Here is a 25,603-nt window from a genome sequence, read left to right as displayed (position 1 = left end):
TAATTATCATCTTTAATTATAAGTTTCATTAAAAATATGAGCTTAAAATCAAAATACTTGTCGATCTTGATTTTATTTTTTGTAAAATTTATTAAAAATGATATTTGAAAGGATATGTTAAGTCATATTAAATTATAATAATATCTACAATATCTTTTGTAATTAAGAGAGTTAAATACCTCTATTACATGTAGAAAAATTTTAATTTTATATAAATAAATAATAGAATTAATTGTTTAGTTAAAAGAAATGGTAATGCTCTCTTTTAAATATTAAAAAAAATTACAACTATTAGTTTGAAGAGGATTCTCAAGTTTATAGTTACCACATAATAAGCACTTTAATTTTTTTTTTTAATTTTTTACTTAAACTTAACAATGATAATAATAATTATTTTTTCTCCCCACCTTCTTTCTAATTAAACACATTGTATGTCAAAGTTGTATGTTAAAGATTTTAATTAAAATATCGTATTTATTTACTTAAAGATTTTATATGCATGACATATAAAATAACAATTTATTTAATTTTTAATCTTATTAATTAATATTTTAAAGATACTAATTAACAAATAAAAGATAATAAAAATTATAATAAGTGCATATTTTCAATAAAATTTTTGTATTTTTATTTTTAATTAATAATTTATGTTTTTTTTACCTACACATCATTAATAAAATATGTTAAAAAAATATTATAATATTTTTAGTACATTTATTTTATTTAAAGTAATACTGTACCTGATTTTTTTACCAACATAACAAGAATAAAATTTAATAATTAACTAAATAAATTGTATAACTTATGTCCTATTTATAAGAAATAAATATTTAATTAATAAAAAATTAATTATATTTTATAAATTTTTACTCTATTTTAAAAAATCTATATAAATTAAAGTGTTATATATTAAAAAAATAAATGTATATACTCTTAAAAATAAAAATTGAATATCTTATTACCAGAAATTTTATGATAAAAAATATATTATTTTTTATAAAAATGATAGTAAATAAATATTAATATTTTAAAATATAAATGAAAATTTATAATTAAGTATTTATTTTTAAAGATATCGTCAATTTTTGTTTTAAGTGTTATAAAAACCCATTTAATTTTAGTTTTTAGATTTAAAATGCTTGATTTCAAAATTGAATAATTTTTTTTAATAAGAAGTAAAATTAAAAGTAACGATATTTTGAGGAATTAATTTATTAATTAAGTTAAAAAAAATTGAAAAGAGAAGGATATATTGTAGGAGAGATTTCAGAAAGAAAACTGCCAGTGGTGAAATAAACTGAACTGAACTGAATTAGGGCAACCTTCTCATCTCTTTCGGCTTTTCTTTCATCGCTCAATCCCATTCTCAGGTTCTTTCTTCGCTTCGAAACGAACCTGTGAAAATTTCCCTATGCTTCTTTTAATCTTTTTTTTTTTCTGAATTTTTATTATTTATGTTCTCCGCAGATTTTCGATTGATTTTCCATGGCCAACAATCCATCACAGCTTCTCCCTTCCGGTTTTATATTTCGTTCTTTTTCTTAAACTGATTGTTTTGTTTTTTGGGGGTAATTGAGTGTAGCATTGAACCGCGTTTAAGAGAATATACAATTTGTGCTGGAAATGTGCAGAGTTGATTGATCGCTGTATAGGTTCGAAGATATGGGTGATAATGAAAGGTGACAAGGAGCTTGTTGGTACTCTCAGAGGCTTTGATGTTTATGTTAACATGGTTCTTGAGGATGTTACTGAATAGTAAGACCTCTACTGCCACATATTGAGTTTTTCTATTCTTTTCTTTTCTTGTTCTTGTTGTATTGATTTTTGTGTACAATTTGCTTGTTTCTCTGTAGAATATGCGTTTTTTTTTGGTCGGAAGGTTAATTATACAATGGAACAGGATAGGCCCAGTTAGTGACTTGCTGTACAATGTTGCATTAGGGTTTTACTCAATAGGAAACTTGTTTACAATGCTGGGTGGTTTTGTTAACAAATTTTTAGGGATGGAATTGTTTTATTCTTAAATGTGATGCTCCCTTCTTATTAAAATATTCTTCTAACTGGAGTTATGATTAATGATTTACGGTTCTGTTTCTTTTATTCCCAAACTTTCTTGAAGAAAGTGTTTATATCCCTACTTTGAATCACTGTGATGTTGGAGCAGTAATGTTGCTGATCGGAAAGTTGCCATAACTTCAATTTTCATTTGTCTTTTCCGAAGGCTATTAAGAAAGAGTTTTGGCAGTTTTATCATTATGAAGTTACCAAGAAATATCAAGGCTGCAATTGTAATGGTTTAACTGATGTTTCTTGTTACTTGTTGAGTGGTAGACTGGTAGTGAAACACTGTTATTATGATATTGTCCTTGTTTTTTCTTCTCTCAATTTTTTCTCACTTTATTATTATAATCATGGAGCAGTGTTGTGGTTGGAATTTTTTACTGAAGTTTGAGGTTCTTCATTCTGAATTGGCATGCTTTAATCCTAGAGTGTCCTTATTCCTTCCTATGTCCAAGAGAAAAGGGTTGAACAATTTACTTTATTGAAGCTTTCAATCCCCTTTTTTTTTTTACATTGCTCAGTAGCAATAATCCATTCAAAGTAGTTATTTGGACATTTCAGTAACCCCTAGCTGTGTGGAAAGATTGTTATGCTGATTAGTTTTAGGGACTTCAGTAGAAGTATGAATGAAGAGCATTTGGTAGTCTGATATTTATGATTTGATATTAAGTATTTGGATTGAATGAAATAATTGGTTTTTTGAGAAGTTCTTATTTATATACCTGAAACATGGTAGATTTTTTGTGTGTGTGGTAATGGTAAAATAATTTCATGACTGCTTCGTAATGTTATTTTTATATTTTAGGGTTTCTTTGACATAGTGATTGAGATGAACTGTGAGGTTATCTTCTTTAGAACTTTTGATGAATTTTGCTTTTGTTTCTTTGCCCTTGAGGGAATCTTATCCTCCTTTGTAATAGTCTTCTTCACTTTGAAATAACATATCTTCCTTTCACCAGAAGAAACAAAAGCAAGCTTTTGTAACATGTCACTCTGTTATGGGAGTTCTTGTGTCATATTATTTGTTCTTTTATTGGGTGAACATTTTTCGTCTCTGCAATGAATGACATTTTGCAAAATCATGTTGCAGATGAGTGACCTGTTCGATATATTTAGTCCCATGTAAATCTATTGGCTCTGTTGAACCAAATGTTTGGTTGATTTTAAAATTGGTTGAATTAATGTCTGTGAGGAAGTACTCTTGTTACCTTATAAGTATTGTTGGTTAATTTTCTTCAAATTTGAGAATTTTATATTTTATTGTTTGAGAGAATTTATGGCTGTTTGTGACAAGATGTAAAGTACTCCTTCTGGTATTTTTTATAAGAAACAAAATTGAGTATTTTTTTTATCCTAATTGTAAGAAACATATGATATATTTGAGATGTATTAATTGTTGAATTCTTTTTATATCCTTCTTTTTATTGTTAAATGTATATTTACGAGGCAATGACTACACCAATTACATCATTTAATATCATGGGTGTTTTTAGAATAAAATTTATATTTATGAAAAATGTAATTGAATTAATTATTTTCTTTGGTTTTGTTGATTTAGGGTATGTTTGATTTCTCTTTTAAAAAGAGTTTTTTATTTTTTTATTTTTCTAAATGTAGTATAAATTTATACTATATTTAGAAATAAAAACAACTTTTTTTAAAAAAGAAATTAAACATACTCTTGGTCTTTTGTTTCTTATAGATAAGACCAAAGGGAGTAATTTCTAACAAATTTGGAAATATAGATAATAGAGGATAATATGTCGATCAGGATGGAAAACATGCTTATAAAATTTCAAAGTAGGTTTCCTTTAGGAAGAAATGATGGGCAAAACAGAAACTGAATTGGATTTGTTCTGGAGGTCTATAATATAGTAATAATTGATCTTTTTATTTCAGAAGATCATTGATAAATGAATGATCTCGCGTTTCAAGTTGCAGGAAAATACTGATTTGAAATTTAAGCTATTTTGGAAGGTTTAGTTCAGAAAGTAAGGAGCACCCTGGCTATTTATTTTGTCTGAAACAACTATTTTAATTTGAATTTCTTTGTTCCAAGAATAATCATGGATCACCAAAAATTGAAATCTTATGGTTAATAAAGTAGAATAGGTACTAAGAGCCATGATCCTTCACTTCCCTTGACTGTTATTAGCATCATCTAGAATTAATAACATTCTATATGAAAACTGTATAGATTAGACTAAGACTCAATCACATCCTAATTCCAATGCTAATAATATCTGGGAACCATTAGGAGTCTTCCACATGTTTGGGTCACGTTTCCCAAGGCCAGATAAGAAAGCTTTCATTTGGCTCTTCTCTCTTATTGCCATCCTCCACCAATATGAAAGTGCATAATTTTTTAAATCATGATGCTGGAGTTACCTGAAACAATGATTTGAGCTGTTTTTCTTTATCAGTTTCTTATCTTGCGTTTCTGCTTTATTTGGGGTTTAAGTAGCCTGAAATATCAGGTGTTAAAACTGAGACATTTCTGATTATCAACTTCTGATTATTTGAAACTTTACTTCAGAGAACCTTCTTAATTACCATGGCTTTTGTATCTGCATGATTTATACTAAGCTTCCCATTCTCTCTGATTCATATGTTCATGTATATGTACATAGGGATGCTTCGGGCTCTTAGGGTACATTTGGGAGAGGGTTTTTGGAGAAGAGAGGGAATGATATATTTTTCAATTTTAAATTAAGAAAATATATATCATCTATGATGAAAAATGCATGATTACTACATTAAGTTTATGTTAATATATCTATTTGTATATATTTCATTTTGAAACAATATTAATTTTAAATATATTTATTTAAAATAAAAAATTCGCATTCCCCTCCCCTTCCTCAAAACACTCCCTTTTCAGACATAATAAATTGATTTGGTTTATTGCTTTTGTATTCATAAAACAGTGAGATCACTGCCGAAGGGAGACGGATAACTAAGCTCGATCAGATCTTACTCAATGGAAACAACATTGCTATTGTAAGTCTCAGACAATTATTTCCCATTTACCTAAAATCTTTGTGAGTATTGATAAATCACTTGATTTGGCAACTTTAGAAAGCATTGATAATCTCACATGATTTTTAGTTGTTCCATACGAATACTAAAATATCTGGCTTAATGCAGTTGGTCCCTGGGGGTTCACCAGATCCAGAGTAAATGGTGCTACTAGGTTACCAATGTTTTTAACTCTGATGTTGCGCTCTTGGCACATACTTCATATATTTTGACGAGGATTATGAGGCCGCTAGGTTTTATCTTCCCTAAACTGGATTTTAGGGTACATGGCTGTAGTGTAATGCCTATTCAACTTTTATCATGTTGAATTGTGGATTGTCCAGTGTAACAAGTAATGCTACTGATTAGCGCCTTAATATTCCAATTTCTACTTCAATTACTAATACTATCAACTTTCTCTCTGATATCTTTTATTTAATTTTATTGTTAATATAAAAAATTATAATAAAAGAGAACAGGTAATAGAAAAAAATTAGAACTAATAAACATATAAACAGTATTAAAATAATAAGATCTAATTTAGAGATAAAATTTGACTTCTTCAGAGAGAAGAGTTGCATTTTCAAGGATAAAATATGAATCTAGAACTATTTAATTAAAAAACTAAGGAAATGGACTTTACTTTTTAACAATTGAATTGGTTTAATTTTAAACTTGAATCTGTAAATTGAATCCAATTTATCTCTAAAAAAATATTCAGCTTTCTTAAAATTGGGTTAATTTTTATTTTTATTTACATTTTTTTATCGATTATGGAAGCTATACGAATGTATTTTCCCCCAAATAGGTGTAATTTTTAATGACTATTATTTTATTCTCACATGGATTTGAATGCTATTATTGTGATAAATGAGTTAAGAATTTTGACATTCTTGATTGTTACCAAATATAAGTTAATCATCGAATGTTTAAAGAAAGCACATTAATTCAACTTACACTTAAAGTTAGAGCATGTTTAAATTTAGGTTTAAACGGTCATAAATCCCCATTTACATCAATATTAATCATAATTTTTGCTTTATATCTACGTTTACATGTTTTGTTTAATGTGTACTAAATTGTAAAGAGCAAACAAACGTGCATCCACTTTCTCATCCAGCAGGATGAGAACCAATAGATAAAATAATATACTGCTGGAAGGAAAATGCTACAAGCAGTGAACATTTTGTTTAATATTTCATTACATTATTCATTTTTTTTAGTGGAGAAGAGAATTAAGTTGTAACATTTACATGTATAACCTGTGTATACAGCTGAAATATTTCTTTTAAAAAAAACTAGAAAAATAAGTACACAATCTTGCGAGGCATAGTTAACTTGAAATATTACCTAAAATTCATTGTGTGTGAAGAAAGATTGCTTCTATGATCCAACCTCGAAATTGACAAAATTGAATGAATTGCACAGGAAAGTCCATTTTCGTGTGAGCTCTCAGTCAAGCACGTTTTGCTGCCCTTGCTCTAGACACAGATTTTAAGTAGAGCTCCTCATACTGTGCTGCTGAAGATTCCCAGCTGAAATCTATGTTCATGTCCTTCTGAACAAGTTGCTTCCAACTCTCAGGATTATTCCTGTAGAGATTAAATGCACGTACCAGAGCACCGTTTAATCCCTGTCAAAATTGTGTCATCAGCGTTGACCAGAACAATTAATAGCATAAAATTTCTCTAGTAGATGAGAATGTTGAATGGAGAGGGAGGTAGAGTCAGAGGTAAAACAGGTGAAGTAAAATCAACGGCGATACAACTTTGTATTACTGACTCTCCTAAAAAAGGACAGCGTTGTGATAACATGAAATGTTTAGTTGTTTACCTGCTCATCAGCGTTCACAAATGTAAATCCATTGCGAAACTGTGGTGGTATTGTATCATCATCAACATCAAAAACACTACAAAAAAGGAGACATAATTTAGTTATTCTATGGAAAACAAGAATTACGCTAATGATGCTAGGATAACCTGTCATTAAGGCCACCAGTTTTTCTTGCAATAGGTATGGCACCGTATCTCATTGATATCATCTGCACGAAAGATATTAGGAAACTGAGTGAAGGAAAAAGTTGGAAAAGAAAGGAAGAATTAGTACAATACTAATACACTATAAAGTCATTCAGCAAAACAGAACTAGGTCATTCATGAGGAGGGACATTAAAAAGTAGAATTACGTAATGTGTACATTTCTCAAGGTTTCAGTTTATCAGTACGTATATTTTACATATTTGCAGTCTAAATTTGAATATAAATAGGAAGCACAAAATACTTCCACGTGTCTATTGTATGGCATTGCATACAACTTACACCATCATACTTTGTTGCTTGTATCATCTTTGTGATGATTCAAGTAAAATATCAGAGTTCATGTTCAATATATTATTATTATTATTATTATTATTATTATTATTATTATGCCTGAAATGATTGATGATGAAAACAAGAACTCGTCAACTATTTGATGTTAGGTTTTTGTTCACTAAAATATTAGTCCTGATTTTTTATGAAGCCCTGGTCCCTATAGTTTCAAGATATGAAGTGTTCAATTTACGAATGGGCCCAGTCCAAGTATACAGTATAAGGAAAGCGGTTGGTCTTCTAGTTGAGGAGAGCTAACACCCAAATGAGTGACTAAATCCAAATGAGTAAAATAGTAGGAGGACTAACATCCAAATCAAATAATTTTCGGGACCAAAATCCGAATGCGCAAAAAGTAAAAGCTATAGGGACCAAAATTTTAGTTGAACCTAGAATAAAATTCCAATTATGTAAAGGCAAAGTCATTTTGATCCCTGCTCAGTATGCAGCCCAAATCCAGTGACCTCAGTCATGCTGCCCTTGTTTTCATTCTTCTAGCAGGTTACTGTCAGGAATTTTTATTCTTATCTCAGCCTCAAAATGGTCATCTCTCATCATCGATGCTTGGAAAAATGATCTTTAATATGCTCAAAGGGAAAATTATGTATTTAGGTAGCATTCTTATGTATGTCCATAATATATCTCTTGGATTTGATGATCCAAATTAATCTCTTACTTTTTCTGATTTCATACCTCCAAAGCCTTTGTTTCTCTGTATCTATCTTACTCTCTGACCTCAGATACCCCAGGTTTTGTTTCCCAAATCTGAATCTAGCCCTTCACTTATGTCTTCCCTTAATTCACATCTAAGACCATCTCAGTCCAGTTGGATTCTTTCTCACCTCACTTTATTTCATTTATGTGCAGAAAATGGATTCTAGCACACTTAATAATAGATTGAGTTTTGACTGAATGAATATCAGCTATATAATTGAGTAGCAAAAATACAAGCCTCTGTAGTCACAAACTCGCAATACAGTTTAATGCATATAAGATTAGGTAATTGTGTGTCTGAAACAGTACATTCATACATGTATTTATGATTACAGAGTAATAAATACAAATGAATATAATCATAATCAAGTCTCGGATCATAGCCTATAGATATTAACATGTGCTAATCTAATTTTAACATGTGATTCATATTCTATTTATAACAAAATAAAATGTTGAACAACTTTTTACCATGAAGATACATGGTATTATGAAAAGAATGGAGCATGTATTTGCATTAATCATAGTATTATATAAGAAATAGATTTCTGCACTTTTTTTAATCATGACAACCATTTTGACCATTACCTGTGTTAGGCCACAAGGTTCAAAGATTGACGGAATGATGAACATGTCAGAGGCAGCATAGATGGTATGAGAGAGAGATTCATCATACTTCAATATCAACCTTATGTGATCATGATTCTGAAACTGGTTGGCAATGCCCTCAAATTCTCTCTAGAGAAGAAAAAACTGGTAATCAGTTGATGGACAATAGGAAAGAGAATTGGCATGTCAAAGTAAACATCAAATTTCAACCTTAACAGCCCACTTCTAAAACCTTTTTTTATAAAAGATCTCAATAATCTTCCCTTGCACATAATTATCTGGCTTTGTCGCACGCCCACATTAATTTACAATAGCATTTAAGAATGTTGTACACATACATATAGAGTTAATAATATATGCTCATGATCTTCTAAGCAAGTTCTCTCTAAAATTATTGAAGCCTCAGTTAGATATGTTCATGATCTTCTAACTATGCTACAACTTGGATTGCAGTACAGTTCAATGCATGCCAAAGTTGAAACTGCATGAATGGGATGCAACATGATGATTCCAACCTTCACATACATTTTATCATATAAATTTATCCCTTGATTTGATATTAGATATTTTACTGAGTTATTCCAGAAGAAATACAAATCCCAAAGGCACATGATACAAAAAATTCATATAAAAATGGTATACAAGACATTGACATCAACTTCATGACATGATCAATTTAATTGAGCATTCATTGTATAGTGTATACATCTTAATGTATCAATATCATAAATGTTAGAAGAAGAAAAGCAAAGAGATCATTTTCTCCTGTAAGTCAAGAATTAGAAAACTACATCAGAAGCAACATTACCCTGGGAATTTATGTGTGTGAATATGGAAGTAATAATCCAGTTCAGGTAGTATGCTTACATGAATTCAAAGATTCATGCATTATTTTTTTGTTGCAATGACCCTAAAAAGTTTGAACCGTGTGAAACCGTGAAACTACCCAGATCCCACAATAGTAGCCCAATCCTAGAGGCTTAACTAAAGAAATTCCTGATTAACACAACTTAATTTGCAGTTATAAACTAGCTTGTAAGTACTTGCCACCTGAATAGTGAATACACATTGGCAAGCCAAACAATTAGAAAGATGATTAATATTGCATCCTGTCTTCTTTTTTTTTTTCTTTTTTTTCCCCAACAATATGATCTGGATCATCTGTGATTATTTTATTTCACTGAAACATATGCCTATGTACAACCTTTTTCTCTTTTGGTTGCTAATGAATTCCACCTACATTTCCTGTGGGGCAGTATTTAACTGACTTCCTTCTTATTCTATACTGTTTGAGCTGTCTCCTACCTAAAATGAAATAGAATACCCATAAATTTCACCTGAATATGTGGCACTGGACTGGAACCAAGCAGAACAAATTGTCCTCCCAGCTCCAATGTTAGATATATGGCATGTCTAATAAGATGAACACCTTTTTGTGGAACCAATCTTGTTATGGAACCAACCTATCAGAGAAGAGAATAGACAAATCCAATCATTAAAGAATCTTCATTTCAAAGAATATAGTGTCAATTGCAAAAAATGAGAAGAGCAAACTATGATTTATTCTATCAAATAAATTCCATTTTAAATTTAGGATATATAATTACCAATGGCCTCCTAACATCTGCAGATGAAAGACCTAGGCTCCTTCTCAAGGCTTCCTTATTCTCTGCTTTTCCTTGAAGATCATTTGCATTATACTGGACTGGAAGAAATGTGTCCATGGCAGGATTCCATGCATCAGTATCAATACCATTAAGAACACCAATGAACTTTTTGGAGTGTGCAGAGAGTGTTGAATGGAGGCCTTGCCCTCCCTGCATTTTGTACAATAATATTGTTGATGGGAACGATTTTGTAAGAATGAAAAGTCTGGAAGTGTGCTTATTAACATTGAGGATGAATTATGTGTAACTGTTTTATTAGTATATACTATATGGACATACACACAGTCATAACTAAAAATCAATTTCAAATCTTTTCCAAGCTGTCAATTTGCAAATCAAATCAGATGTTTTAGTTCCCTCATATTCCACATGTAACAACATCAAATTCAAAATAATGATACAAAGGCATAAGCAAGAATCCTTCATTTGTTATTAGAAGCAAAGCCCTTGTTTATTCTTGTGAAGAATCAAATCTTCAAAAGGCTTAAGGTGCTAGGTAGAGCATGTGAATGGTTTTAAATCTTTAACACACCCTTACTTGAAAGCCATTTGGGCTTGAATCATGGACAAAGCTCAAGCCCACTGAAACCTCATGCAGATTCATTTAGGTAGAAGTAGAAGGAATCAATTTCCTGATCACTTGGTCATAGACTCAAATACCATGTCAAGGACCAACTCTAGTGAAAACCTTTATTTGGAAACATCTGAATGGTTGTGTATCTCTAACAATCCTTTTTCTGAACCATCAACTCACCATAGAAGGGAGAATGATATAGAAACAATTATAGATGCTTATCCCAATCAGTCTTATGCTGGTGTCATCATGAGTGCTTGCCTTATTATTCGTATTAATTAATTAAAGAAAAAGATATTTTGCTAAACCAGAAAATAAATATATGCAGAAGAACAAGAAATGAACCATACCTCTGCAGTTCTCACCTCTTGGGCATATGTAGGTGAAACTGTTGTCACAATGTTTGAGAAAACAATTCCACCCTGACCATTGGAAAGTAAAACTATTACTTATATTTGCTGATGATGTATAGTATAATAAATAATTTTTTTATTTTTATACCTTGACAGAATTAACTCTATCATGTGACGAGTTGTCCTGCATTCTATCTGGTCTGTTTAGATTGTGGGTATCAAGACCACATAATTCTAACTCTGAAGCTGCTGCAGTCCCCTGATACTCAAAATTGTGGCATGTAAAACATATCCTAGCTGAATTTAATCCTTTTGGGGCATATATATCCCAGTATAGAGGAGCCTGGCAAAGAAATGCATGTGTGTTATTCTGTAAGTTATTTGAGAAGCAAAAAATTGCTAGAAAGAAATTGACAGCTCGTACAATAAATGCTGTCTGCCAATCATGGCAATGAATGATATCTGGTTTCTTGCCAGCTCGAAGAAGAAACTCAAGAGCTGCACGGCTAAAAAATGAAAATCGTCTGAAATCATCATGCTCGCCATAAAATTTTCCTCTCCAAAAGAACTTATCAGGGTGATGGGGCTCAATGAAATAAACAGGAAGGCCTGCATAGTCAAAGTGAATTTACTAAACCAGTTAAAGACATTAAATCAAAATGGAAATATTTAATTGTTGACCTTCAATAGTGCCAACCCAGATTTTATTTTTGAATAATTGACCATCAAAGTATGACTCTATCTGCACATCCAAAGCCTACAAGAATGATCAAATCACATGAGTGATGCAGGATATCAACTACAAAGATTGTATCCATATTTGATTTTTTTCTCAATAAAATAGCATACCCTTAAGTCACGGATGCGGTCATATTGCATGCAATCATATTTGGGAAGCACAATTTCAACAAGGTGTCCTTTCTTTCTCAATGCTTTACCTAGACCACTGATAACATCCCCCAACCCACCAACCTGTCACAGGAATAACTTACATATCAGTATGTAATTAGGGGAAAAAAAGAAGAAGAAGGGATTAGCTGAAAGCAAATCTGGCATCTTCAATGAAATAATTAAACAACGGAGAGCTTTGTTAAATTCAAGTTGAAGGAAAAGGAATACTTAGAGATTCCATCAGGAAAATAACTCTACTGATGCCAAAAGAACTACCCCATCAGAGACTCAGAGTAAATGCAGTAAAAGAATCCTAGTTTCTTCAGGGGAATCTTCCAATTGATCAACCTTCCTTTTCAGTTGTATTAGAGTGGTGACCAAAATACCCTTAAGGATTGCCACAGTTCAGTCTGACCAAATGTTCCATGAATCTACAAACATGATACACATCTAGAGGACCTTGCCCTTCTCATATCAAACCAAAACCCCAAAAATGGATCAACAAAACCCTCCCAAGGTCTCTGACAAACCCACTGCAGTTCAAAAATAAAAACTACCTATCCCACATTATGTCATGACATTGGGAATTAATGATACTGGAACTAATATCTAGGGCTGTAAGGATTATAGAGGCGGCTTCATGCATTTCCAAAATGAAAATTTAGAACCCTTTCACAGATATTCTTTATAAGGAAAACTCTCTGCATGCTAACAAGGAAATACAAATCTGAGTTTGAGATAATCACATGTCGCTACCTACGCTCAATGCAGCAAACATATTTCAAATAGACCAAGATAATCTTAGGAACTGAAACATCCAACTCTAGTATCTGTACTCTTAAGATAATTCTTTATCCAATTAGGTCAACCATTCCAAAAAGTAAAGCAAATAGGATACATACCATGAAACAAACACAAATTTCAAAATATGTGGAGTTGTATTTTGTTAAAAGTTGTATTGGTTCATTCAAATGAAAAGTTTTTTTGTTTCATAATGAGAGTTGTTTTGTTTCATTAAAAAATGAAAAGATGACTTGGTTCAATCTAAGAGTCATAGTGTTTCATTAATATGTGAATCAAAAGACACAGCTTTACACGAATAGATATCAAGTGAGAGGGTGTGATTATTCACATATAAATTGATATAATTGACATTATATGTCTATTCATGAATGAAAGAACAATTTAGAATAAATGTAATTCTTCATAAAAGATACTAAATCAAAATATGTGATTTTCATTAAAAAGCCATCACTTGAAATAGTATGATTTTTCATGAAAAGGCATCAATTAAATTGATGTAACTTTTCTTATCCTAGATAGACACAATATCTATAAATAGGAGCATTTTCCAAGCACATTCTCCAGTTGGCACTCCACGACATCGTTTTGAAAAGTTAACTTGACAAGTCCTTTACAAATGTCAAAAACAGCATCGTTCTACAAAATTATGAAGTGTCTTGTTTGCCTAAACATAATTATAGATTTCCTCATTTGTCTCGGAGAAGAAGCCTAAATGTATATGTAGAATCTCACACAAATTCGTCTTCGTAATTGTGTTTGATGGTGGAATATTTAGATATTGAACTTTAAATTACTGAACTTCATGCAAGCCCACAAATACCCATCTCTATATCAAAGTTGTCATTTCATTTTATTGTGTGGTGTAAATTGGTTGTTGACTCTGAATGGATAAATGACTTTTTGCCGGTAAAATTGACAAAGCTAGTATCTTTTTCGGACTTTAATATTTGTTGCTTGAGGCTTATAAGTACTTGATTTTCTGTTTGGTGGGTGTTATATGGAGTATGTTTATGGTCTATATATGTATGAGCTTCTAGTTTTATGATTCTAGAAAAATAAAAAAATCCCTTTTTGGTGAGTGCAGAAATTGAGGATTATAGGAAATAAGAGACAAGCTTCCACTAAAATGGAGGAGTTTACCAGGAGTCATATATAATCGTTGATGAATTTCCTTTTTTCACGGCAAATCAAGTGAAGAAAGTTTCAGTTATTCCTCTTGTTTCTCATTTTCTATGAGGTTTTTGGAGAGCCCTGTGGATTAGAGGATTTAGCCCTGCTTGAATTCTTGTTTTTCCCATTGATATGGAGTGTTCCTGAAGCTTAGATTACTGCTGAGATGGGTACCATGTTCCCTGAAAAATTGTGGTTAAGTGGTTTGGGTTTCTTCTGCTTTGGGTTCCTATTGGGAGTTTTGACATTTGTAAAAGACTTGTCACGTTAACTTCCTAAAATGATGTCGTGGAGTACCAACTGGACTTCTGATATGACATTTAACGTGACAATTCAGCTTTTTATTTATGTTTCTTAATGGAGTATGAAATTAGGGACTAAAATAAATTATGAAAAAAAAAGTTGACTAACGTGATATATTAAATTTTTTAAAGACTAAAATACTAGACTTAAAATCTTTCAAGAACTAAAATAAAGGTTTAATCTTTATATTATTAACAAATTCATTTGTCTTATCTGTAGTATAAGAGATAACTAGTAAAAGTATCATTCATGAAAAGTCATGGTTGTCGCGGCTTAACTTGTGGATAGCAAGTAAAACTATCATTCTTGAGGAGTCATTGTTGTCGCAGCTTAAGTTGGGGAAGTATAAAATGCATTCAAGGTTCTCTATTATATCGTGAACATAATTTGTTATCAAATCCATTTTGCATCTAAGTTAGTTATTAGCAGCGCAAATTAAGCCTAAAGAAAAATGTATTTCATGCCTTGAAAACATTGCACACTTTCCTGCTAAACCCTTCTTTTTCTATCCTACAAAGATCCATTTCCACCAACACAAATGGAACATGATGTAAATCACAATTGAAAAATATTGGTGAAATATTTTTTGCAGAGTCATGAATCTCTAATATTTATATACATTTTCATTTGTTTGATCACTTGTTATCCCAATGACAATCAAGCCATTCCATATTACATAATCTATACTCTATGGAAGCATGGATTTGTATGAATAATAGTCCATTTAACAGTACAGTATCTGTAATACATACTGTTATGCTGTGTAATGAAGTGTAGTCTGCTCAGCAATCAGTTTAGTCGCATGTAGTTAGAATTCTGTTATGAAGCTGAGTGAGATGATAGAAGCTGTTAGAGGTTTATTTGGTTCAATTAGTAACAGTTGCAGAACAGAAAGTCCTCACCATGTTCTCTCTCTAACTTCTCTTCCTTTTTCTCTTAGTTTCTCAGTTTTTCTTGGTGGTTCTTAATTTCTGCCAGGTGTAAATACAGTTCCACGATATGAACTTGAATAAGTTCAGACATAATCATGTTAAGAACTTGAAAACCATCAATTAAGAATTAGGATCTTGCAGCTACACAACTCTCAATCTAAATGAGTATGAAAAACATAAATTTACAGCAAATTCTTAACTGTGTGCTACTTATTTTACAAAAAATAATTTCAATTATTGTTAAGAGAGGTACAAAAAGAAAAAGATAAAAATAAAAGAGACAGAATGTTAAGGAGGTCTAAGAATTTATTTCAATACAGAACTCGCACCCCCAGTACTCCTGTTCTTTACATAAATTAAGAAGCATCTGACATGCTTCTTCAGGATTCCAGGCAGTGTTATAACAGTTGAAGACCACATCATACAAAGGGGAATAAGATAAAACAAATTCAAAAGAATAAAATATAGGAAAAAGGATACAATTGAGTGTACCTTAGCTACTGGTGCCATCTCTGCTGCAATATGAACCACATATAATCCTGGACTAAAGATAAAAAATAAGGGATACATAAGAAAGTGGAAGATATACAAATTGGAATTTAGCATTAAAAGTTAATACCTTGTTGCCGATGATAACAGCCCAAGAAATGCAGAAATTGCCTCGTCTTCACTCTGTTCTTTGCAAGCCATATATGTATCACTAATGCGCCTATCCCTTTTCCATACCTTTTCTCTCAAAAGGTTAGCATCATCTACTGATATTTTCTTTTCTAGTGTCCAACCATCAATTAGAAGCAACAATTGACTCCAAAATTCCCATGGCATATCTTCCACTGGTTCATCCAGTGCCCTTTTCTTGCTTTCTTCTTTAAGAGCATCAAGTGTATCTTGAAATTCCTTCACTGACTGTTGATATAGTTGAACATAAGAGTTTATCTCTTCGTCTGATTTTTGAAGACGGTCCTCCAATAGTTTTATCTTTTGTTGCATTAGTTCATTATATTTTTGTAATTTATCAGATGATAGCTTGTAGATATTAGCTTCTTCAAGAGATGCTTCCAATTTATCAACCTTCTTTCGAAGATCCTGATTTTGTTGCAGCACAATAATAGCTTGATCAGCTTGTTTGGTTGCTTTATCTAGCAACATTTGCAAATTTTCAACCTTATCCCATAAATCCTTGCATTCAACTTTAAGGCTAGACAATTTTGATACATCATCCTGAGACATTGATAGTTTTGATTCCAAGTCTTTTAGGGCTGATTCCAAAGATGATCGTTCCTTCTCCAATACCACTAAACGTTCATCATTATTCTTGACATCATTAAGCTGTGTTTTAAATGATTCTATGGCATTCTTCAAAGAGGTGTTTTCTGCCCTTAATGCATTAAGCTCCTCAGTAAGGGAACGAATGCTATCATTACCACTTAGAGGATATGCATCACTCAAAACTCCATTTTGCAGGTCATGCAATTCAGCATCTCTTCCTTCAGTACTTCCCTTTTGAGCCAGCTCATTACGTAGTTTCTCTAACTGCCCCTCCAAGAGTTCCACGTTTACCTTTTCCTGGGCAGCAACTTTAATCCGTGCATCAGTCTCAGCCAACTTCATCTCTAAGACATTAATTTCTCCTTGTAATGCTTCCTTTTCAGCAAGAATCTTTTCAAGATCTTCAAGTGCATGTACTCTAGCCTGATTTAAAAGAAGTATGTCTGCAAGAACAATATAAAATTCTTAATAACAATAGGTAACAAGTTATTGAACCAAAAATAAGGGTATGAGAAAAAGAAATCCAAAAGGATTCCAGAAAATATCTTACTTTTCTCTGCATTTCTTATCATGCCTAGCAAATCCTGAAGTTGACTACCAGATAACTGTTCATCCTCCTCTGCTCCATTTATGTTTATGGCCTATTTCATAATAAAATGATCAGTTGTAATAAAAAGCTAATGTTCTAACTATTCCAAATTTCTGTGCTAAGTTTACCCATGTAAGAGAATGACTCTATCAGTCTATCCAGACTTTTCTACTGAACAGAGTGTGCAACAAAAGTTTCAGAGTAATGTGGGTTGGTAAATGACTCATGTTTAAAATTTTTCACTTCATATTGTAATTGATGAATTGGATTTTAAACCTAACTCAATCCCGAAAACTAGCTCGTAAGTTGAGGATTATTTACACCTTCACAAGCTCTTATTTAACTATATCTATAGTCGATGTGAGACTTCAACACATTCCCTCATAGTCAAGATTGAACATTTAGAGTGTAAAAATTGTAAACTATTTTTTCCAATATAGCATTGGATAAGCCACAGGACCAGGTAAGTAGCACTGGAAAAGTCGTGGGACTAAGTACATTGCATTGGAAAATTCACAAGGCCAAGTTAATTGCACCAAAAGTATTCATGAGGTCAGATTTTCTTTTTTAGTCATAGGTGACCCTGTATTGTATCTACAATAGACTTTGATACCATATTAAATTTAGACTTTAAGTTTAAGTCAACTCCAAAAGTTAGCTCGTAAGGTGAGGATTATTTTAGCATTTATAAGCCCACCCCTATTTAGACAGATTTGTAGTCAAGGTGGAACTTCAACATTACTTGATACAGTTGAGATTCATTGGTCTGCATCTAACTACGGAAAAAATGGTTGAGAGTCACAATACAGGTAAGGTACCACATTGTAATGATTTAGTACAAGGTTGAGAGTCACAATACAGGTAGGATACCATATTGTAATGATTTATGTACAAGAAAACATTCATATCTCCTACTATTATAGTATAACACAAGTGTGTAATTTTATAAATGAAGTAACAAAAATGTCAGAACGTGAAGAGTATTGCAAAGTAAATAATCAATTTATCAACAAATATCAATATAAAGAAAATAAAACAAGTAGGAAAATGTTTTAGCAACAAAAATTATATTAAATCTCTATAAATAATGACAGAAATTAAATCAGAGTTAGGACAAATGTAGAGCCAGCCACACCAAAAACTAATATATGTTGGTCTTTCTCGTGATTGAAACCCAAACACATCTTGTTCTTTGATCAATCCCTCCAAAGCCAATCCTCACAAGCGTTATAGTAAGAAGTTAAATAAATAGATTGAAACTAATGACTAAAAGATGATAGAAAAGCAAGGGAACTGCAGTTTCAATTGTTTTTTATTTGGCTTTATTCTCTCTTTTTTTTCTCCTAGTAATTCAGATAGTAGAGTTTGGGGCATTGGTCCTTCTTCTAGCAAGTTTTCTTGTAAACGTTATCCCCCACTGATCAAGGTTCCCTCCTTGACAAACCCATATTTGGACTAAGGCCTCCTCCAACATCAAATCCTTTTTGTGGATAATAATGGCTTGTGGCAGTTTCATAGGTATCACTTTGCTCTTTTCCCTGATATTCAAGTTCTATGCAATGTAAAGTTGGCTCCTTTCCCTGCCTTTGCAAAATTGGAACAATCTTGTCAGAGTTCAAGGCTTAACATTGGGTGGCTTCAGAAAAAACAAGAAGGCTGAATTTTTGTCACAATGTACTGTTTATAACCTTACACAATCCTTCAGTACATTTTACTGGAGATGAATACTCTCACTATTGACCAGGCTTTCAAACTTAAACGAAATATATAATGTTCATAGAATCTCTTGATTCCCTTCAGTATTTATCTCACGACCCTAATGTATTTTGAGGAGGGTTAGGAACAAACTTCTAATTACTGAGTAAAATTTATTGAAAACTACAAAATTACAAGAAAATAATTAAATTCAGAGCGAGACTCGTGATTTTTAATTTATGACAATAACTAATAGTAAGTTAAAAATAGTGTTACTAGCATTCCTCGTGTATTTTCCCTTTGCTCTCTGACAAATTTTCTTTTCTACAAACATGGCAGAGGGATCATTCATTCATGTAAACAAAATGAATACCTAAGATTCATTTTTATAACACAGAACAGAACACATAGTTGGTTAGTTCATAGAGATACCAAAGGCGGTGTTGTATCAGGCAACTCCGGATTGAAACTTTCCACAGAATCATCATTGAAAGCATGGAGCGAAGGCTTGTCATGCTCGGAGTCATCATCATGATTCTGATGGGAACCTCCCTCCGTGGAAGGTTGCGCTTTCTTGATCTGCTGCTTCTTATGCTGAGAACTGCACATAACTTCAACTTAATTCGCATTCAAACCTCAATCCAAACAAGCCACAACACGAATAACGATAGCCATATACCTGAGAGTTCGGTTTCGCATTTTGCAAGAAGCTGGAAAGGGAACGCGCACTACCCTATTGCGATTGCCATTGCCGTGGCTATGGTTACTACTACTACTACTACAGTTGAAGCCTCTCAGATTCCACCGAACAAAACACGTTGTAAGCTTCGACGCCATTTTTCATTCAATGAATCAATCTCAGTGTTAGTTACGAAGCATCCATATGAGCAAAATGAGAAGAAGAAATGGATGAAGGAAGGAAATGTTTCTTGCCTCATCCCACATCGGATTTTTCATTTTTATTTCAGTTATTAAGGAATCTTATTTATCTCAATAGAAAGATGCTGATAGTTCTACTTTGCCACGTCATTTTAGTCAACCTTATCTAACAGTTTTAAGGTCCCACTCTTCAAACACTTCTCATCTCATCAACGGTTACTGCTTGTTTTCCGGTGATAATGCTTATTCTTTCCCAGGTTATGAAAAAACTTTTGAATTTCGACCAACTCAAACTAAATCTCAATCAAGTTTTCTCAACCCACCATCAAACTCTGTTTTTGGGTTATCGTTTATAAATTTGAATTGAAATGATGTAGATTTGATTTCATTTAAAAGTAAACTTAAGGTAAGTGGTTCATGTTTGAAAATTTATCTTTTAAAAGTAAATCTATAGTAAAACTTAGTTTAAAGTTTTTTATTCAACCCAAAAACTATAATTTATTATTTTGATTTAAACGTGAATTTTAAGACAAAATTAATTTTGATTTTGAATATCTAAATATCAAACTTCTTTACAAAATTAAACTATAACTAACATCATGTGTTATTGACTACCGGCAAAGAAATGTTCTAGATAGATATTATTGTAACAGTGGCACTGCTGTTTATTCTTAACCGTAAATGTCAAATAAATCACGAAATTATACTCTTCTTTCAAAGTTTGTCATGATAAGGATTAAGGAAGTTAATTTAAATAGATAATATTTTTAAAGTAGGATTTGAGTTGAATCGGTGAATGAAAAAAAAATATAATTTAACTTCTCTTAACAATCTATCTAACTCCGACTTTAAATTACTGGAGATTCAAAATGTTTTGACACTAAATTTTATTTATTTTCATTACTGATGCATTGTTTGATGGATAGCATTTAAAGTATAAAAGAAAAAGTACACCTGAGAAGAGAATTACACCATATTTTATTTCTTCTCCATCTAAGTTAAACATAGTGAATTCAATATATTTATTATGTAATACTTTTCATTTAACAAAAAAATCATATAATTAAATATCTTTAAATTAGCCTTGAGATTGGTTAACTTGGATTGAGTTTAATGGACTTGACAAAATTAATTCGTTACATGCTAACACAATATCCTAATAACAATGTATTTCTATTACATACAGTGGTAGAGATAGTGTTCAGTTTTGATGTAATTGGAGCGTGATGTTGATGTAGACTGACACTAACTTGTAAGAAAAATACTCAAACAATGATCTAAAAATATCTATGGTGGAGCTTGATCCCTCTTGAAATGAAAAATGGAATGAACAGGAACAAGTAATGAAATGAATCTTGAATTTCTTCGAAGCCAAGACAAAGGATTTGAATCACGATACCGCCTTTTTCTCTTTTATTAGAAAATTGGTTCAAATTCAGTATATTTGCATCATGTAGCCCTCTTAATGTATCTCAGAGACGTATTAACATGGGTAGAACTTAGAAGGGTCAGTAACTCAGTATGCTACACACCTTCATTTAATAAACACCACCCCCCCCCCGGGATTTTGTAACGAGAGTTCATTTAACAAACAATAATAGCCCCCATAAATAAAGATATAACTTTATAAACTGAACAATAATGCACAGAAACCGGTGGTAGGTGATATAAATGTACTTTTCTAAATGTGAGTTGCTTAATTGTCTTAAGAGATGAGTTCCCAATGCCACCAAATTAATAGTAGATTCTTGTGAAAATTAGTTCTCTGCAATTAATATGTCCTAAATTTCTGCAATTTATTGGATGGTAAACCAAGGTTGCTTCATCTTGAGATAGAATGGCCAGGGCTTTACTGATCTACCTCCACCACATATCCATCCCAATAATAAAGGCAGCATGGATCATGCCCAACTCTCCTAGCAAACCAAATGCTACATAAAGGGGACATGCCCATGCTCTTGTTGTAGAACTGCTGTCAATGAATTTAAGGCAGCATAAATAAAGTCAGTTTGGGGATGAGTCCTATCACCAGTTATAAAAACATGCACACCATTCAAAAGCTCAATCCAGCTACAGCCTGGTCTCTTCTTCACATTTTGTTGCCTCATTGTATGCCTCACCTCTGATACTTCTTCGTATCGCCCAATGACACCATAAGCATTTGACATTAATACATAATTTCCACAATGGCCTGGCTCAAGTTCAATAACCTTACTAGCAGCAATCTCAGCCAAGTCTGTCTCCTTGTAAAGATGGCATGCTGTAAGCAAAGACCTCCATCCTACAGGATCAGCTTTAAAGGGCATTGATCGCACTAAATCGTAAGCCTCCATGAGCTGCCCTGCTCGACAAAGCATGTCAATCACACAGGTGTAGTGTTCAAGAGATGGAGAAACACCATATTTTGACTCCATTCCTGACAGAAACTCAAGCCCCTCAATCACCATGCCAGCATGGCTGCATGCGGATAACAATCCAACAAAACTGACTTCATTAGGGACCATATTAGCTTGACACATACGAGAAAATGTATCTAATGCCTCATCACCATAACCATGCATCCCATACCCTGTGATCATGATGTTCCATGAGGCGACGTCCTTGTCTCTCATATAATCAAAAACCATGCGAGCATCTCTCATGTTTCCGCATTTTGCATACATGTCCATCAAAGCATTGTTCAATAGAACATAACCAAAACCATTGTAACTTTCCTCCTTCCCCAACCCATTTACAATCATGTATCCATGTATTTCTCTACCATGCATCAAGGCCGCTAGATGTGTACAAGCTCGCAATACTGTTGTAACTGTAACCAAATCAGGCTGAACCCTGTTTCCTAGCATCCTATCAAAGAGCCTCAAAGTTCCATAATGATCCCCACACCGTTCAGGAGCCGATATGATCGAGTTCCATGAAAAAATATCCTTCTCATTCATCGCCTCAAATAAATTCAAGGCATCTGTAACACATTTACATTTTCCATACATATCAATCAGTGCATTTGAAACAACAACACTGGAGTCATAACCCAATTTTGTCGCAAACCCATGAACAGCTCTTCCATTGTCAAAATCTCCACTCACAGAAAATATAGACAAAACACCAGTAACTGCATATCTACAAGGAACTACCCCTTTTCCCCCCATCCTCCTAAACACCCCCAGAGCCTCCTCAAACCTCCCAATCTGTGCATACCCATTAACCATTGAGTTCCAAAGCACCACATCTCTAGCAGGTAATTCCTCAAACACCTCATGTGCCTCCACCAAGAATCCGAATTTCAAGTAAGTACTAACCAAAGCACTGCCAACAAACACATCCAATTCCAACCCAAGTTTGAACAACAACCCATGAATCTTCTTAACCTCCAAATCCATCGCAGCATCAGCACAGGCTCTGATGACACATGGGAAGGTGAACTTATCAGGAACAATACCCAGATCCCGCATTTGCCTATAAAGACCAAATCCACGTTGGGAAAGGCCATTTGCAACGAATCCAGCAATGATTGCATTGTAGGCAAAGACATTTTTGTCAAGATGGGTGGGGTAGTTGAAGACTCCGAGGGCATGATCCATGAGGTTGCACTTGGAGTACATGTTAATGAGGCTTGTGATGGTAAGTGCGGATGCAAAGAAACCACTTTTGAGCAAGTGGGAATGGAGTTGCTTGCCTTTGCAGAGATTTACGCTGTGGGCACATGATTGAAGTGAGGTAATGCAGGTTCCTACGTGGTAGGAGATTGAGGTTGAGAAACAGAGGAACCAGCTACTACGTTGTTGTTGTTGTTTGTGGACGACAGCTCTTAAGATTGTTCTTCCATTCATCTAAGTGTGACGTGCCTGCAAGAGTTATAACTTGTTTTGAAAATTGAAGTGAATGAAACAAGAGATCGTTAGCTAATTTTAAAGACCATAAAAAAATTATCTTCTATTTTAATATGATTTAAGATCATGAAGACATTTTTCTTTTGGCTGTTCTACTCATTTATTACTATTTTTCCCTGGCTCCCCTCTCTTATGACGCATTATGTTATAATCAGTATACAGGTAATATTTTCTATATTTTCTGTAACTAAACTCTTACTAAAAAATATTCATTATTATAATTTAAACACATAAAGAAAAACTTAAGTCAAAAGACTGGTTTATTAAGTAAAAAAAACTTAAGAATTTTTTAACATTAATCTTTAGAGTTGAATTTAAACATATACAAATAAAAAAATTTATAATAAAAGTATACATTTATTATATTAAAGTTATAAAAATATAATAAATATTTTTTAATAAAAATTTATTATTATTAATTACTTATTCTTAAACTTAAGGGTTGAAATTAACAAAACCTAAAACTTAAATATCACATAGAGTAGTTTACTGTTTGTAAAAGTTGGACAAAGCTTGAATTTAAATTGGAAGGTGAAGTGGTCTGTACATACATCCTTGTTGCCTATAAAAGCTTAAGGATTAAGACAATTTAAAATGGAACCTTCAAATAAGAAACGTTCAAGTTTGATAAATATCTTGGTTTGGAGGTATTTTACCACAAGCTTTGCCAAGCTCCCACAAGCATTTTATTCTAATTAACTCATAACACTAAGGACAAGAAATATCTCAATGAAACATCAATTTGATGAATAATATCTATCCTTATATAATAAAATATAATTTAATATTTTTTATGTATTTTTAAAATATGCAACCTTCCTTTTATTATATTTTTCAATTATAATTACTTTAAGAACTCCTAGTGGGTGTGAAGATACTTTCTACCCCCTCCTTTATGTCCCTTTTATTGACAGTGTTTAATGTATTTAATCACAATTCTATCATTAAGGGCTAAATATAATAGGCTAAGATGTAGGAAGTAATGTAAAGAAATTCATTACGAAACATATTATGTATCCGAAGTTCATCAATTTTTATGTTCAACTTGTGATTAATTTTTAAATAATTATTTCTAAGATTTTATTAAAATGATAGTAGTTTTAAAAATTGATTCTCTTATTTTATCTTATTAAATAATGTTTTTATTATCTTAATAAAAGAATTTTTATGAATCGATTCTCTTTTTATTATATTAAGTTAAATTTTTAAATTGAACATTTATTTTTAAATTTAATATTATTTAAAATTTTGAATTTTTTATAATTTATTTATTTATTTAATTTAGTATAATAGAATATTTTTCATTATTAATTACAATATTTACTCTTATTTAGATTTACATAATTTATTAAATTTTAAAATAATAAATTTTATTGAATTTAATAATACTTGTAATACACAAAAAAATGACAAATTATTAATTAATCCTCTCCACTTATGGATTAATAAGCTTAAGCAACTAATTTTGAGAATTTTTTGAATTTTTAGATTTTATTTAATAAAATTAGCTGAAAGTTTATTTCTTCTAACTTATAACTAATAAGTGAGTTGAAAATTCCGTAAGAGTTTTTTAATCTTATGCTATGATTAGTAAAAAGTAGTTAAAAGCTTATAATTTGCAAATGATAACTTAGCATGAAGCTAACAAATTGTAACAAAAAAGTTTATAACTTCATAACTAGGATGATTAAATTAGAGTTGTTTAGTAAGTAGATTAAATGTGTTAAATAATTAAAAATAAAGTGTTAATATTGTGTTGTCTGAGTGAAACTTATTTAAAAAATTAAAGATAAAAATTAAAAATATTAAAAATTTA

The 25,603-nt window shown here is 31.9% G+C and overlaps 3 protein-coding genes across 4 annotated transcripts; 1 reads left to right on the top strand and 2 right to left on the bottom strand.

Annotated features, from left to right (window-relative positions):
* Positions 1-1,283: 1,283 nt before the first annotated feature.
* LOC113860065 (sm-like protein LSM5) lies at positions 1,284-5,479 on the top strand. The gene is made up of 5 exons (XM_027492691.1): positions 1,284-1,370; positions 1,468-1,519; positions 1,632-1,755; positions 4,989-5,061; positions 5,209-5,479. The coding sequence occupies exons 2-5, from the start codon at positions 1,486-1,488 to the stop codon at positions 5,239-5,241; spliced, it is 264 nt and encodes an 87-aa protein (XP_027348492.1). The 5' UTR covers positions 1,284-1,370; positions 1,468-1,485; the 3' UTR covers positions 5,242-5,479.
* Positions 5,480-6,180: 701 nt separating this feature from the next.
* Positions 6,181-19,979, bottom strand: LOC113857485 (probable starch synthase 4, chloroplastic/amyloplastic). 2 transcript variants are annotated; one of them, XM_027489434.1, is made up of 16 exons: positions 19,698-19,979; positions 19,451-19,619; positions 17,285-17,375; positions 16,085-17,177; positions 15,958-16,009; positions 12,215-12,337; positions 12,047-12,122; positions 11,790-11,974; positions 11,514-11,708; positions 11,363-11,434; positions 10,379-10,588; positions 10,109-10,234; positions 8,751-8,900; positions 7,059-7,120; positions 6,913-6,988; positions 6,181-6,712 (listed from the first exon to the last, which is right to left on the bottom strand). In XM_027489434.1, exons 1-16 carry the CDS (start codon positions 19,853-19,855, stop codon positions 6,536-6,538), a joined length of 3,015 nt encoding a protein of 1,004 aa, XP_027345235.1. In that variant the 5' UTR covers positions 19,856-19,979; the 3' UTR covers positions 6,181-6,535. The 2 variants fall into 2 exon arrangements, with proteins under 2 accessions (XP_027345235.1, XP_027345236.1); XM_027489435.1 differs by having other exon boundaries at positions 6,264-6,712; positions 11,378-11,434; positions 19,698-19,975.
* A 1,700-nt stretch (positions 19,980-21,679) lies between these two features.
* Positions 21,680-23,729, bottom strand: LOC113858983 (pentatricopeptide repeat-containing protein At3g14730). Its single transcript, XM_027491797.1, has one exon. It carries the CDS (start codon positions 23,725-23,727, stop codon positions 21,829-21,831), a length of 1,899 nt encoding a protein of 632 aa, XP_027347598.1. The 5' UTR covers positions 23,728-23,729; the 3' UTR covers positions 21,680-21,828.
* Positions 23,730-25,603: the final 1,874 nt, after the last annotated feature.

Source organism: Abrus precatorius, unplaced genomic scaffold (genome assembly GCF_003935025.1).
Source record: "Abrus precatorius isolate BTA unplaced genomic scaffold, Abrus_2018 Scaffold2, whole genome shotgun sequence".
NCBI lineage: Eukaryota > Viridiplantae > Streptophyta > Magnoliopsida > Fabales > Fabaceae > Abrus > Abrus precatorius.
Note: the sequence above shows the minus strand (reverse complement) of the source record. Positions and strands in the feature narration are given on the sequence as shown.